Source organism: Hylobates moloch, unplaced genomic scaffold (genome assembly GCF_009828535.3).
Source record: "Hylobates moloch isolate HMO894 unplaced genomic scaffold, HMol_V3 SCAFFOLD_5, whole genome shotgun sequence".
Taxonomy (NCBI): Eukaryota; Metazoa; Chordata; class Mammalia; order Primates; family Hylobatidae; genus Hylobates; species Hylobates moloch.
The window spans coordinates 83,810,492-83,825,401 of record NW_026652280.1 but is presented as its reverse complement, the minus strand read 5'-3'; the positions used below and the strand labels follow the sequence as shown (position 1 = coordinate 83,825,401).

The 14,910-nt window shown below is 53.9% G+C and overlaps 1 protein-coding gene across 31 annotated transcripts in view; it reads left to right on the top strand.

The window, feature by feature from the left end:
• Window positions 1–14,910, top strand: part of NRXN2 (neurexin 2) — a 120,809-nt gene that overhangs the window by 23,392 nt on the left and 82,507 nt on the right. For 15 of the 31 annotated variants that reach the window (XM_032153290.2, XM_032153294.2, XM_032153288.2 and 12 more), the window contains 4 exons: window positions 697–714; window positions 5,605–5,634; window positions 8,009–8,080; window positions 12,534–12,835. In XM_032153290.2, coding sequence (XP_032009181.1) covers window positions 697–714; window positions 5,605–5,634; window positions 8,009–8,080; window positions 12,534–12,835 — 422 coding nt within the window. The remainder of the gene's footprint in view (window positions 1–696; window positions 715–5,604; window positions 5,635–8,008; window positions 8,081–12,533; window positions 12,836–14,910) is intronic. The other 16 variants (XM_032153285.2, XM_058438891.1, XM_058438887.1 and 13 more) reach the window with 6 other exon arrangements.

Sequence of the window (14,910 nt, the reverse complement as noted above, 5' to 3'; positions counted from 1 at the left end):
CGCTCTCATTTTTGCAGAAGAGGCAGTAGGGACTCAGAGAGGTTAAGTGAATAGGATGAAAGTCACACAGTGCTGTGTGGCAGAATCATGTTTGCTCACTCTGTGTCCTGATGTCTTTTCACCCCGGGAGGGTCAGGGGCTGTAGGTCCTGTGTGCAGAGGCTTTATATGTGAATTGTGTGAGACAGTGTGTGTCACTGGATTGCTAAGTGCCTATATGTGTCAGTGTGTCACTGAGCATGAGTGTGTCTCTAGTGAACCCTGTGAGACAATTAGTGGTGTGAGTGTGTCCCCATCTGTCTCTGAGATACAATGGAATGCAGGGGAGGAGACTGTTTGGGGAAGTTGAGAAGCTTGACTGCCACTCCTGGCCCTACCTCAAATTCTCTGTGTGACCTTGAGTGGTTACTTCCCTGTCCTGGGCCTCAGTTTCCTGAAATGTTACTTGAGGGTTGGGTGTGATGGGTACTGGCTGACTGTGTGTGAGGTTCTGACTCAGGGAGCAGCTCTGTCTCTGCCTCATCCACAACATAGCTGTTTCTTGAGATTTGGGCCTTCCACGTTGGGTGACTCATGTCAGGGCCTGGGCGGGCTTGGACTCCTCTCTCCCCTTGGAGCCCCTGTCCGTGGTACCTTTGCTAACAGCCCTCCTTCTTCTCTCTCTGCCTCCCTCTTCTCCGAACCTCGCTGGCTGCAGAGGAGCACCCCATGGAAGGTGAGTGAAGCCTCTCCGTCACTGGGGTAGTGGATCTGTTGCCATGGGGATCCTACATGAGGGACTGTCGTTGGCTACCCAAGGACTCCCTTTCCTGCCATGTTTAGGGCCTCTCCGGAGAAGGATGTCTGGGGTCCTCCCTTGGCCGCCTTGCCCCACTCTCTTGGGTCCCCTCTTCATGGGTTTTGGGGGAGCTGCTGACTGGCCTTTCTTCTTCCTTTCCCTCTCCAGGCTGGAGAGGGAAAGGGAAACTTAGGGAAGAGATGAGCGGTGGGGGTGGAGGGATGGGGCTGACAGGATTCCGAAGTGCCCAGAAGTGAGTGGGTAGACAACGTTTAGCCCAGCCTAAGTTAGGAAGCTTAGAAAGGCAATTTTCCAGATGCTGGGGCAGGCTGGGGTGGGCTGTTGCCCCAGAAACCTGTGCTTGGGGAAAATCTGCCCTGGAGTCTGGTGCCACTGTGCAGGGCTCAGGGGACTGGAGGGTGGTGGAGTGCACTGGCAGAGTAGGGGGTCGGGGGTGTATAGTGGGGGCAGCTTCTCTGCCCCACTGTGTCCAGCACTTGCCACTTGCGGCAGGTCCCTAGCTGCTGCCCCACAGTTTGCTAGGTAGGGGTGGTCTGCTTCTTCCTTCATCCAGGTCAGAGGGCAAGGGTGGGGTATGTGCCTCTCTCTCAGGTCTGTCTGTTCTTTCTCTATCTCCTGTTTTGTTGGCCTCTTCTCCCTCTCCAGTTTCTGTGTTTACCTCCTTTTCTCCAAGACTCTGTCCTTGGACCATGTGTCTCTCCTTCCCCAGGCTCTCTCTGGGTTTCTGTCATTCTCTGAATCTTTCTCTCGCAATTTGGCTTTCCCTGTTTCTTTTCCTCCTCTGGGGTGGACTGAGAGCAGGAAGAAGGTAGTCCTGGCTTGAAGGCTGTGTTGAAGATGAGCTCACATAGCTACCATGAAGAAGGCAGCAGAGGAGGCATGAAGTGGCATCCCAGTCCCTTATCCTGGGAAGGTGGAGTGGGAGGGCAAGGGTGTCCCTGGGGAGGAGGAGAGGAAAGTACCAGGGATGCAGTAGTCCTGGGAAAGAAAGGCAGCAAGAGGCTCTAGGCCTGAGTGTGGGGCTGGAACCCATTTTTCCTTGTGATGTCCATGGTCTGACTTGTCTCTCTTGGATGTCTCTTCTCCCTGGGGGTCTTCAGGTCCCCAGGACCCAGCAGGCAGGTGTGTGTGTGTGTGTGTGTGTGTGTGTGTGTGTATGTATGTATGTCTGCATACACACACATTTATACAACTCTGCTGGTCTGTGTGTCTCTGTGCACGCCTGAGGATATATGCTGTGTACATGTAACATGGTTTTGTGTCTGAGTGCGTGGGTGTGCTATGCGCCTCCATCAATGCATATGTGGTGTGGCCCATATTTCTGTATGCCTATGTAGAGCATCAGCGTCTTTGTGTGTCTGCATCTGTGTTTGCATCTCCGTGTGTCAGTGTTTACCTCTGTGTGTGTGTCAGTGTTTACCTCTGTGTGTGTGTCAGAGAGAGAGTCTGCGTGTCTGGGTGGATGCAGCCTTCTGAGGGCTTGAGATAAGATTTAGTGCTGATGTGACTTTTACTTGCTCTTGATGTCATGTCTCCTCCGGAACAAAAGGAGAGATGGAGGGAGGAAGAGAGAAAGGGAAAAAAGGGTGGAGGAGAGAAAAAAGGAGGGAGCAGAGAGATGGAGGAAGGAGAAGGGGGTAGTGAAGGGTGGGAAGAGAAAGACTCAAGGCTCAAGCTGTTGGGAGGGGCAGGAACGGGGAACAGCTTGGCCAAAAGAAGAAAGGCAGGGGGGCACTTGGGAAGAAGGAGTCTGGCGGGAGTAGGGGAGAGGAAAGGGGCTGATAGGGACAAGAAGGGAAGCTGGGCTTTGGGACCCATGGGGAAGGAGGCCTGTGGACGCCACCTCGCCATTTCTTTGGGTGGCATGGTGGTCTGCTGGTTTAGATGTGGCACTGTGGATGCCTGCATGTCAGTGGCTGTGCAGGGCTGTGTATTGGAGGCTGCGTGTGTGTGTGTGTATATACACCTAGGAGTCTGATGCATCTCTGTGTCACTCTGAGACATGCCTGTGTGCCTGCTTGTGTGTCTCTTAATCTTGTCACCTATCACCATCTTTCTTTCGATGGTGGTCCTCTCTGGGGTTTCAGTAGGAGAGTTAGGGGATGAGACTGAAGGTGGGGAGGTGGGTTTAGCAGGTGGTGGTTCCACGTGGGTGGGCTGGGGGCCTCCTCTGTGGCACTGTGCTCTGGACCCTGCAGCCCTCCTTATATCTCTAAGGAGTTCTCTGTACCTTCGCCTTCTTCCCACTTGACACTGTGTCTGAGGCCTAGCTTTCTCCAGGAACCCCAAGATCCTGCTCTGCAGCCCCTGCCAAGCATCTCCTTTTTCCTCCCAGCCTTTCGTGGCAGGGCAAAAAGACCCAGAAGTAGCCAGATAAAGTGCCCTAGGAAGGGACCCGTGGCAATGCCATCCATCACTGCCAATCTCTTCTCCAGCAGTGGGAGGAGGGGCTGATGCCACAGGTGGATGTGGGGAAGTGAATACCCCAGTGGGGCTGGGGGCCAGGAGGAGGGAGCAGGATTTCAGATTAGCGGGGAGACAGACTTTAGGGAGAAAACCCTGGGGCCAGCTGGGGCTGAGCCAGGGGTAGACAGGAAGGGAACCAGCCTCCCCTTCACCAAGATGGCTGGTGCTGTCACGCCTGAGGGAGCTGAGCAGCTGGTTGCCGTGGTGACAGAGGGAGACTGCCGAATGCTAATAAGGCTGGTGAGGAGCTGGGCAGTGGAAGGGTCTGGGAGAGGGAGATGTGGCTTCCCCCAGCAGCAGTCAGGCCTGTGGGAGACAGAGGGTGGGTTCACGGGGCACCTGGCTCCTGGACTGGGGGTGGGCAGAGGCCTGGATTCTCAAGGGTGGGAGCCTGAGAGCAAGGCTGCTTCTGCCAGGGAGAGTCGGATGTGGGTTGAGGGCTCTGGGTCTGGGTCCTGGGTTTAGGGGGTTTGGAAGAAGATGCTGGTAGTTCTTGGGGAAAGGGTTGGTTGCAGAGTAGGAGGGTATTCAGAGTACGGAATGAGAAGACTTGGTTCAAATGCTTGGGTCCTTACCTGTGTGATGGATAAAAACCTACATCCTCCCAAGAGCTGTTCAGTCCTGAGGCTGCCCTCAGCGGCTGTGGCCTCCTCCTCCAAGTGGCCTCAGACTCAGAGGTGGGGAGAAACCAATGCCATCCTAGAGACATGGGGCAAAGAGGGCAACGTGAACCATCTGGCCACAGAGTCCAGGCCTTCGGCCCCTGGCCATGTCCTTCCTGTCCTCCTCACTGCCTTTCCTCTTGGAACCCAGGCATCCTGGCCCCCAGCTTCATCTCAGAAATACTTGTAACTCTTTAACCTTGCTACTTCCATCCTGGCCCCAGCTTTCTATCCCTAGGGTTCACATCTCATTGCCACAGCAGTGGGGCTGGTTTCCAAGGGTGACAGTGGCACTGCAGGGCTGTTCCCTTTTCTACCCTCTTGGCCAGACACCACAGGGGAGTGAGTGGGGCTGGGGGCGCTCTGAGGTTTGGTGGAGCTGGCTGGCATCTCAGGGTGCCCTGGGGTCTCAGCCCAGCTGTGGGGCCTGGTGCTGCCAGCCTCTCTAGGAGAGAGCTTTCCTTGGCTGGTGCCCGTTGGGGACAAGGGTACTGATCCAGTGGGCCAGATTCCTTCCCACTAAGGCTGTGGAGGGGTACTTGTGGTTAGGGCTGACAAGGCTGTCTCAAGGGGCCAGCGTAATCCTGGATGGAAATCCTAGCTGGTCTTCCTGTCAGTCCATTTTCTATTTTCAAAATCCAGCTTTTGGGTCATTTGAGAGAGATCCTGGCCAGAGAAAGGGGGTCTGTAATTTATGAATGATGTACTTGGACCTTTCAGAGAGCTGGGCCTCCTCCCATAGGGCTCGGCTATCCTCTTTGGACCTTGCTGTCTGAGAGTTCTGACCCCAGTCTCTCAGTGTCTCTGTAGATTCTGCCTTCTCCTACCTGCTTCCTTTCTAATTTTGTCCTCTTGAACCCCAGTTTCCTCTTAGAACCCAGGTGTGCAGGGTCCCTACTATCTATCCCTACAGAGGTTATTGGGAAGGGTAGCTGGGAGGATTAGAACCCAACAGATGTTCTTCCAAACCCCGCTTTAGTGGGGGATCCTTTTAGGCCCAGGTTCTTTATATCCCCCTATCTTTCCCCCTTTTCTGCCAGCATCCTAGGGGTAACTGGGATTAGGGGTGCTGGGGGGTTGGAGGCCCCCTTGCTCGCTTAATCCCATGCTAACAGGACACTCTCTCTCTCTCCAGGTGGCTTTGATTTTTGTGTCGTGTTTTATTTTCTCCTCCATCTGAATCGTTTTTCTCGTTGACCGTTTTTTTTTCTCTCCGCCTCCCGGAAGAAAAAAAAAAGAAAAAAAGAAAAAGGAAAAAGCAACCCTCCCAGCCTAATGCTTCTCCTCCTTTTCCTTTTTTTTTTTTCCGGCAAGAAGAAAAAAAGAAACCAAAATCTCCTCTCCCCCTTGCAGCGACTCCCCACCCCCTCCTTCCTCCAGTTCTGCCTGTACCCCTCTCACCCTCTCTGACGCCCCTAATCTCTCTTTCTCTCTTCCCCTGTTGTGCCCTCCACCTGCTGTTTCGGCATCGGGCCCTTCTCCTCAGCTCCTGGGCTGGGGCTCCCCCCGATGTCTGTCACAAGTTAAAAAGGGTTTTTAAATTGTGGCAGCAAAAGCTTTTTTCTCCCTTCTCTCTGGCTGATTTTGATGACTCGTGTTTTCTTTGTTTCTTTCCCCTTTGCTTTCTTTTTTCTTCTTTTTTTTTTCTTTCTTTCTTTCTCTCCTTCCCCTTTCCAAGGTCCGGCTCACCTGACGTTAAACAGCGAAGGTATGGTTTGAAGTTTTGGTTTGGTTTGGATTGGATTGGATTGCCCCCAACCTGCGCCTGGATTTTCTGTTCTTCTCCCTGTCCTTCCCCTGTCCCCTTCCCCTCCTCCACCTGTCCTGACACCTTCCTTCCTTTCCTACCCGCTTCCTTTGCCATTTCTTAATTTTATTTGGGGGGTGCTGGGGTGGGGGTGGGGGCTTGCCCTTGTCTGTGTGCTCCCCTCTCCCTCACCCACCCTGAAGCACTCCATCCACCCACATCTCACCTTGGTTTCTGACATCAAGAGATGTTTGAACTCCTGCCGTTGTCTCCAGTCACCCTTTTTTTTGCGTTTTCCTGGTAGTGTATCTTGCTTTTTTTTCCTTCTCATGGTGGTGTTTGATTTCCTTCCACTCATTCTGATCATTCTTTCTTTTCTATGGACCTAAGTAACAAGAGAAAAGCATGGGCTGGAGAAGAGGGTCTTAGGCAGTCTCATCACCCTCACCCTGCTACTGTGGGAGGCCCCCATCCATGACAAGAAGGGAAATGGGAGTAGAGGTGTAGGGTCTCTCCCTTTCCACAGTGTGCACTCCCAACCCCCTGCCCACCCGCACGCCTTCACCCTTGTATCTTTTGAATGTCTCTTAACCCTATTTGACAGATGACGACGTTGAGGTCCAGAGAGATGAAATGACTTGTTAGTGATTCCACAACCCTTATTGGTGGTATGGTTAGGACTAGCCATTTAATTTTAGCATTCCTTTGACTAAGTGCCTACCATCTTTGAGAGCCCTGGTGTTAAGCAAACCTGGAGACAGAACTCAGGAGTCCTGTCTGAGCTCCTCCAGCTCTGGCCTCCTCCAGCCCTCTGCTGTCACTGATTCTCTCTGAGCTCAGGGTTTTGGCCTTTCAGACCCTTTGGCACTGTTGGACCTGCCCAGTTCAGCCTTCTGTGGGGGGTCATCTTACAGAGGAACAGAGTGGGGTCCTTAGCCTGTAGGCAGGACCAAGATTGGGCTACAGGGAGAAACTCATGTAGATATGAAATTTGGGATGGATTTAGGTCTGGGGAGGTAGAGGCCTTGGAGTCTTGCAAGGATGTGAAATTATGGCAAGAAGTGTGGGGAAAGAGGAAGTCCCAAATGGAGAGTTGGGAGTAGGAACCCTGGTTGGTTCACTCACATCCTTCTTGCCTCTCAGTGCCTGGTTCTATGGGTGCTGGCTGTGGCTCCCCTTTGTCATAAGTGAAGGCCCTCCCAAAGGATCTCAGAAAGCCCCCCTGGAAAGTTCCACAGCTCAAGTATTATTCTAGTTCAAGTTTGGGGATTTGCAACTGGGGTTGAAGTAAGAGCCCATTTAGGGACTTTTCCCCTTCATCACTGAGTTTTCTCATTCTGAAGCCATCCTGTGGATCTGGCAGTAGGGCTGGGTACCTGGAAGCCAGGTGCTGAGTATATAGGTTCACTGGAGTGGGGAGAGGTGGGGTGAAGATTCAAGCTGGCCTGGAACCCAGACATGGTAACACGTGCCTACCGGGGCCTTTGGACTGAGGCCTAGGTGCTGCTGATGAGTGGGGTGGTAGGGAGTGAGAAATAACTCCTGAGAAAGGGCTTGCCCACATCCAGGCTGAGCTCCAGGGAGGATCTCCTTTGACTTGCACAGCCCCTTTGTAGGCACAATGGTGGGATGAAGAACAGACAGGAATTAGAGGAAGCCCCTGGAAATCTCTGGGAAGCTCCAGGGTCTAACTGGCAAAGAAGTGGACAAGGGTGAGATTCCGAGCACTCACTGTGGTGAATGAAGCAGGTGTGGATGGCCTCAAGGTGTAGTGAGAGCCTCAAGGACAGGAAAGAACAGAAGAGGAGCTTGGGGTGTAAATCTGGAGAAGTTTCTGGAGGAGGGGGTGCCTGTGTCAGGCTTTTGAACGAGTTGGGAAGTGTGAGCTTAACCCAGCATAAAGGGTGTGAGCAAAGGTGCAGAGTGGTGGGGGGAATGTGCCTCATGGAGGAGGCCAGGAGAATGAGCGAGCAGTTGAAAGGGGGAACTGGGGGCCTCCAGTGCTGAGGGCTGGCCTGTTTGCCTGCTGTGGGGAAGGAGGGATCCTGCACTCATGGTGAGGCCTCTGTTCCTCTGCCCAGTCTCTCCACCCCAGGCAAAGAGTGGAAGTCGGTGATCATGAATCTGATGGGGTCTGTGGGGCTGATCATCCTCGGTTTGTCAAGCGGCTCCTTCCTTAGAGGTCTTGAAGGCAAGGGAGTCCCCAGAAAAGCCTCTCCTCCCCTGTCCCTGCAAGCAGCACCTCTACTCTGGAGAGGGCCCTTCATCCCCTCAAGGCTGGGGAGGGACTGTCTCGGTAGCCCCTGTGCCTGACTCCCCAATTCTGCTTCTCCAGTAGGGTCCTTACTGTTCTCCGAGGGGGGGGCCGGGAGAGGAGGAGCCGGCGATGTGCACCAGCCAACAAAAGGTCAGTGACCCCCATGGTCCCCAGAGAGCCCAGCCCTCATCCTGCTGCAGGCTAACTGTGCTTCCTGGGGGGAAGCCAAGTCAACACAGGCACATCCCCTTGTCCTCTCTGAGGCCTGTGGGAAGTGATAGGTCTGCTCCCCGAGTGCCATTCCAAAGGCCCCATTAGCTGCCCTGATGTGAAGGGCCACAAACCTCCATTTCTTTCGCAAAGCCCAGTTGTTCTGATGACCTCTTTCTGGAACACAGATATCTTTTTTTGTGGCAGTTGTTCAGGCTGATCCCTAGGAAGTATCTGTTTCTTTGTTAAGGCAACCAGGCAGCAGGGCAACCCCAATTTAACCATCAAATTCTGGAAGCCTGCTAGGTGCCCAGTCCAGGGAGATTCTGGTTGGGAGCTGTGGCCAGCACAGGGCCTTTACGCCTGCTTGGGGGCTCTAGCTCCTTTTTCTGTACTGAGGCTGCCTCTCTTAAGATAATCTCTTTCCTAAGAAGTTTACAAGCCACTATAACAAGTCCTCAAGGAATTCCAGTGGGTGCCAAGCACTGGGGCTATGGAGTCCCATTTCCATTCTTTAGTCTGCTCTTCTGTTTGCCTGGATTTCTGCCATCCTTGTCCTCTCCCCAATGACTTGGTGTGTCTCTTTCGTCTGATTCTTGAAAAAGCAGCCAGGCCATCCACACTGGAAGTCTCCTTGAACACCCCAGGTGAATCTGGTCACTTCCACACTTTGTCCACACTTCCACTAGAAGGCTCATCACACTGTATCATAATTGTCACTTTACCTGTTTGCTTCCCCAACTAGACTGAGCTCCTTGAGGCCAGGGATTGGATATTTTTGTTCCTATGCCCTTGATGCTTTACACAGCTCTTGGCACATAAGTAGCCGTGTGCTGAGCAAATTTATTTTATATGAGCCAATGGGCTCTGTTCCCAAGGGGCTGATTGATGTTCTAACAACTACAATAAAGTGTGGTCCATGCAAAGTATATGAAAAGTGCAGACTCTTTTCAGAGGAGTTAATTTATTCACCGAGGCCAGGCACGGTGGCTCATGCCTGTAATCCCAGCACTTTGAGAGGCTGAAGTGGGAGGATCACTTGAGGCCAGGAGTTCAAAACCAGCCTGGCAACATGGTGAGACTCCATTTCAAAAAAAAAAAAAAAAAAAAAAATTGAGAAAGAGAGGGAGACACAGAGAGAGGCAGCACACTCGCAGAAAGTTACCAACTGGCATGAGTCGTTTATTTGTGAGATGCTTTACGGTTGAGGAAGCTGGATCCCGCCCTTTCTCTTTCTGAGATGCCCACAGCAGCCTGTGCAGTTCCTGATGATCAGCTCCATTTTCCAGACGGGGAAGCTGGGACTTAGAGCCCAGCTTTGTGACCAGCCAAGGGCACAAAGCTGGTGGTGGAGCCAGCACTAGAGCCCAGGTCTTCTTTCTCACATCACATTTCCTCTCCAGGGAGCAGTACAAGATGTTATTAGGCAGTAAGTGCCAAGTGAGCAGGACAGCTGTAGAGCTCGAGAGTAGGGAGGGCGGAGGGGGGCGCTGGAGACCTTCCCAAAGGAGGTCTGGGAGCTGGGCCTGGAAAGAAGGCAGCTGCTCTGTCCTTCATGCATGGTACTCAGAAATGCAGGACCACAACAACTAGTCTCTAGCCACATTCACTGGGGACACTTGTAGGGCTACAGACTCCCCAACTGTGGGAGATAAACGAGCATCAGCTATTATCCTCCTTTCTGGGTCCGGAGCAATTAGGGGCGGTAATTGTGCAAGCGCTGCTGGGAGTTGTAGTTCCCAGTCGCGCCAGAGCGGCGAGATGGGGGAGAGCGCCCCCTGGTGCTTCAGGGCTTGTTCAGCCCAGATCTGGTTTGTTCTCTGCTGAGCCCCTCGGCCGCCCCTGTAGGCTCACCCCAGTAGAATCCCTCCACCAGTCCCTTGAAGTCATGCCCCGACCTCCCCTACTTGGGTTCTCTCCCTCTCTCTTCACCATCTTCGGGTTTTCTTTCCACACTTGCTCATCTCTTTTCTGTCCCTCTTCTCGAAGGCTTTCAGGTTCTCTTTGGCTGCTCCTCAGGCCTCTTGGTGTCTCTGGGCTGACCCAGGTCTCTGGTGGCAAAGGGACTGGAGCCCGTGGAGGCGCAGGCTCCGGAGCAGCTAGCTTTGCCACCCACCCCAGGAGACTGGAGGCAGAGCTGAGGAGTCGAGGAATGGCCTCGTTTCTCCACTTGGCTTTGGCAGCCACTGTCCAGCCCCAGACCCACCTCTTTCCTTTTTGCTGGCCTCTTTTGTTCTATCCCAATCACTTTTTCACATGGTTGCCTTATTCTTTTCTTTCTTTCTGTTTGACTCTCTTTAATGATATTTTCTTTGACTGCAGTGAAGGTGAGGGAGTCGGGGGAGTGGCTTCTGGGTGGGACTAGTACATGTGGCAAAACCAAGGTCAAACACATTCCTTTTTCTGGTCCTTGAGCCCCCTGGTTCTCCTAGTGCCTGGGCAGCAGGCTTCGTTGCTATGGAAACAGCAAGGCCCCAGAAAGCCTTGGCTTCTGTTCCCTAGAGGTCTTTGTCCACTTCTGTTGTTGGCTTTCTTCCCATCTCCTGTACCTGTCCCCGCAGGGCTTGCTCCTTTTCTTTATCCAGATAGCCGCGCTCATCCCTTCTTGCTCCCTCACAGCCCTGAGCCGTCTTCATTTCTTGTCTGTCTCTGCGATGATTCTCCTTTTCCTGGCTCTGCCCCACCTCCCTCCTCCTTGCCACTCTTCCCTGCCTTCCCCTCATGTCTCTGCTGGGGTCCTCACTTTTGCTTTTTGGCCCTCCCCGCTGGTACCCTAAGTAGAAAGAGGAAGGGATTCAGACTGTCCCGATGTTGCCCAGACCCCCACCAGCCTTGCTGCCCTGTGGCCTCAGGAAACCGGGCCTTGCCAGCTGCAGTGAGTGCTGTGCCAGGCTCTGGGGCAGCAGCTGGTGCCTTGGCATCCGGAGGCAGTGAGGACAGAGGCTGTGGGCAGCCTGCCTAGAGAGAGAGAAGCAGGCTGTGTGTGGAGGGGAGGGGATCTGCAGAATCTGCACTCCGAAACTCCCCCCCGCCACCATCCCACTGCCTCAACACATAGCACTGCTGCTGAGCCCTGCCTCCACCAGGGGAAGGCAAGTGCCTCCTGGTGGCCCTGCATGCACCCTGGCATTGTGCCTGTTCTTGCTTGGGCATTGGGAGCATCTATTGAGAATTCCTGCATTTGGTTAGTTGGCCTCTTCATAAAGACCCTCATGGCCAGTGTTGTTTGCCCTGCACCTGTCCTGTGAGGTAGGCAGGGCCAGCTGTGTGCCACTGCTTAATGGCCAGAAGTGAGCCACTGGTAGCGCCCAGGTCCTCTGGTTTGTCCTGACTTCATATCCGGTTCTCTTCTCTCTGCTTGCACTCTGGCTTGTGCTGGTGTTGGACGGAAACCTCAACTTCTTGGTACTACTGAGTCATTGTCTTCTCACTTGTTACCAACTTACAGAATGCTGACAATCCCTCAGCCTCTCCCAGTAGTTTTTGCTTCTGCTTAAAAAGTGCCAGTGGAAGGGCCCTATGCCGGGTGCCTATGGACATACATGCACACACACAGACATGCGCACACACGAGGCCCGGGCCTGCCTTTGCCCTGTTGCTCTCTGGGCACACACAGGTCACATCCAGGCACTGTTTGCTCTCCATCTTGGGCCTGTCTGCACTGTCCTTGGCTTGGAGTAGGGAGCTGGGGGTGGAGATGATAGCTGGGGCTGTGGCCACCCATGTGAGCTCTGCTTGGTGGCCTGTTGCTATCCGGTGCATATCCCTGTCACCTGCATCGCCTTCCTGTGTGTCTTCCTGGCCCTTCCCCCATTCCCTCACCTCCCATTCTCCTCATCTGCTCCCTGCTACACGACAGGCCTATTGGTCCCATCCCATATGGTGAGGCTGAAACTGTCTCCAGGCACTGAGATTGGCCATCGCTGGAGGAGGGGCAGGAAGGGAGGTGGGCTGTATGTAGGAGACCCTTGTGGACCCTGCCATATGGGAGGAGCACCGGGAGAAGTAAGGCAGAGCCTCTTATTTCCCTTCTATGTCCCTTTGTTAAGGGGAGTGGCCGATGGGAAGGTTGGTGGGGAGGAGACAGTGAGTACCCTCCGCTCTGCTGGGTCCTGTGGCAGAGTAATTGTCAGCTGTCAGTGTGGGAGCCATTTAGCAGCCTCCTGGTTTGGAAATGGACACAGGGGACGTTGACTTTTGACAGCAGAGATGGCAGGGTCCTGAGAGGATGGTTGACAGGCTGAGGGAGGGAAAGGGGCCTAAAGCTACAGGTTGGGACCTCTGGGCTCCTGGTGCCCAGGACCAGTGCCTGGGTTGCTGGAGGGGAGAGGAAAGCACTGGTGTACCCTACCCCATTCAGCCTTCTCCCATTTCCCCACACCACGGCATCCAGGCAAGGAGGAGTTTGTGGCGACCTTCAAAGGCAATGAGTTCTTCTGCTACGACCTGTCACACAACCCCATCCAGAGCAGCACTGACGAGATCACACTGGCCTTCCGCACCCTGCAACGCAATGGCCTGATGCTGCATACAGGCAAGTCGGCCGACTACGTCAACCTGTCCCTCAAGTCTGGGGCTGTCTGGCTGGTCATCAACCTAGGCTCAGGTGCCTTCGAGGCCCTTGTGGAACCTGTCAATGGCAAGTTCAACGACAACGCCTGGCACGACGTCCGGGTCACCCGAAACCTGCGCCAGGTAGGGGGAGTGAGAAGAAGGCCAGGGATTAGCTATACCTGGGGCAGAATGGGGGTTGGGAGAGGGGGTTGCCGGGAGCTTGTGGTGGAGGGATCAGGGCTGGGCAGTGAGGTGTGGTTCTGGAGAAGAACAGGGGTTGGGGCTGTGAGGGTCCTGACATAAGGCTGCAGTGGCTGGCAGGCTTCAGAGATGAGGGAGCTGAGCTGAGGAGGCTCCAGAACTGCCCCTGGGCGGGAGCCTGAGGGCAGGGGAAGGACTCGGCTCAGATTGTTGGGAGCAGCTGGGCTCTGGAGGGCTGGGGCTAAGAAATCAGGTGATTTAGCAGGAGGGCAATTCAGGAGATGGGAGGAGTGAGCCAGTGCCTGAATGGGTGTGCCTGGGTGCCAGGGGGTGGGGAGGGGGTCCTGTGGAGTGGGCAGGCTTTGGCCTGGTGGAGCAGATGAGGGTGTCCCAACACTAGGGCAGCAAGGCACGAAGGCAAGCCTGAGTTAATGTGTGGGGGCAGGATGTGTTCTGCCCCCAGCCGAGGCACTTTTTTAGGGCAGAGGCAGAGATGGAGCCAGTGAGGTGGTGGCATAGTAGGTAGGTGACAGAGAGCAGGAGCAGAGAGGGGGCTTGGCCCTTCATCTCCTCTGGGCAGGACATGCCCTTCTTTTCCTTCTCTTTCTTTCAAAGGAGCCAGGCCCTCCCAGCATCCATGGCTTGCTTTCTGCCTCCCCTTGTCTCCTGGGCAAGCCCACGCAGGTGCTCAGAGTCCTTCCTGCATTGGCTCCTGCAGACAGGAGCTCCTGTTCCCAGATGCTCCCACTGGACAGGTCCTCTTAGGAGTGGTCCTCTTCACCTTTCCCAAGGCCCAGGGTGGCTAGTGCAGGTGAAGCTGTCTCTGGCCAGTCTCTTCCTAGTTATCTTCTCTGAACTTCCTTGTTCTAGTGGTGTGGTGGCTAACTCTTCTTGTCTCTCCTGTCATCCTCCTTCTCCTCCCCTTCCTCCCACTGAAAGGCTCGTCAGCAGGCTCAGGATCTTGGCTGGCCTCCCACTCTTCTTACCTGTTCTGATTTCACACCATCGATGATGATCTAGTGGGGATACCTCCTCATTAATGCCACTCCTCCTTGCCGGGAGAACGCAGTGACTAATCCTGCTGCTCTTCCTCAGGCCTGCCACTACCTGTTGCAGCTGGGCTCCTACTAATGTGCCTATTCTTAGTGACCCCCGCGTTTCACAGAGTGACATGTTTGGTGGAGTCACTCCTTAATGCAGGGCTCCTCTTCTTGTCAAATCATCCCTTTACCCAATCAGAGGGCTGTCCTGCGTTGTCATTACCGAGTGTACCTGAGTGTGTCATGTGCATTTGTGACAGTTTCAGATGCCACACACATTTTATTGGGGGGTATAGAGGAGTTGCCTTTAGTGCTTCCTGCTCACTTTGCTCTCTCTAGGACCAGCACTGTCACCTGGTACTGACTTCGGCAAGATGCTCCAAGTTCAGAGTCCCTATCCATGCATCATATAACCAAAAAATACATGGCACATCCATACTGGGAAGAGGGGGAAAAAAAGACATACTCCCTGCCCTTCCAGGACTTCAGCTCTTGAGGAGACAGGATGAGTCTGTTAAAAGCGAATAGAGCAAAGCCATGCCAGTGCCAAGTGAGCAGCAGAAACCTTAAACACCCTAGGACTCAAGTGATACCCAAGACGAGGGAGAGGTCTGTGGCTAGGGGAGATGGGAAGGCCACACAGAGGAGGAGACACTCGGCCTCAGCAGTGCTGAGTGTAGACAGTGACCCTTGGCTGCTTCTTCCTGGGGTTCCCGGATTCGAGAGTCCAAGCTGGTAACTGATGGAAACCTCTTCCCTGGATTGTTCTACGAGAAGTCTCAGAGCAGAGAGGGAGGTCATATTGACCCTAAAGCAGGTCCTGAGGTCCACAGAGGGTGTCTGCTTAAAGGCTTTGATTGAGTGCTCTCTTTAAAAAGGGATTCTGGGGGAATTTCTTCTTCTTCTTTTTCTTCTTCTTCTTCTTCTTCTTCTTCTTCTTCTTCTTCTTCTTCTTCTTCTTCTTCTTCTTCTTCT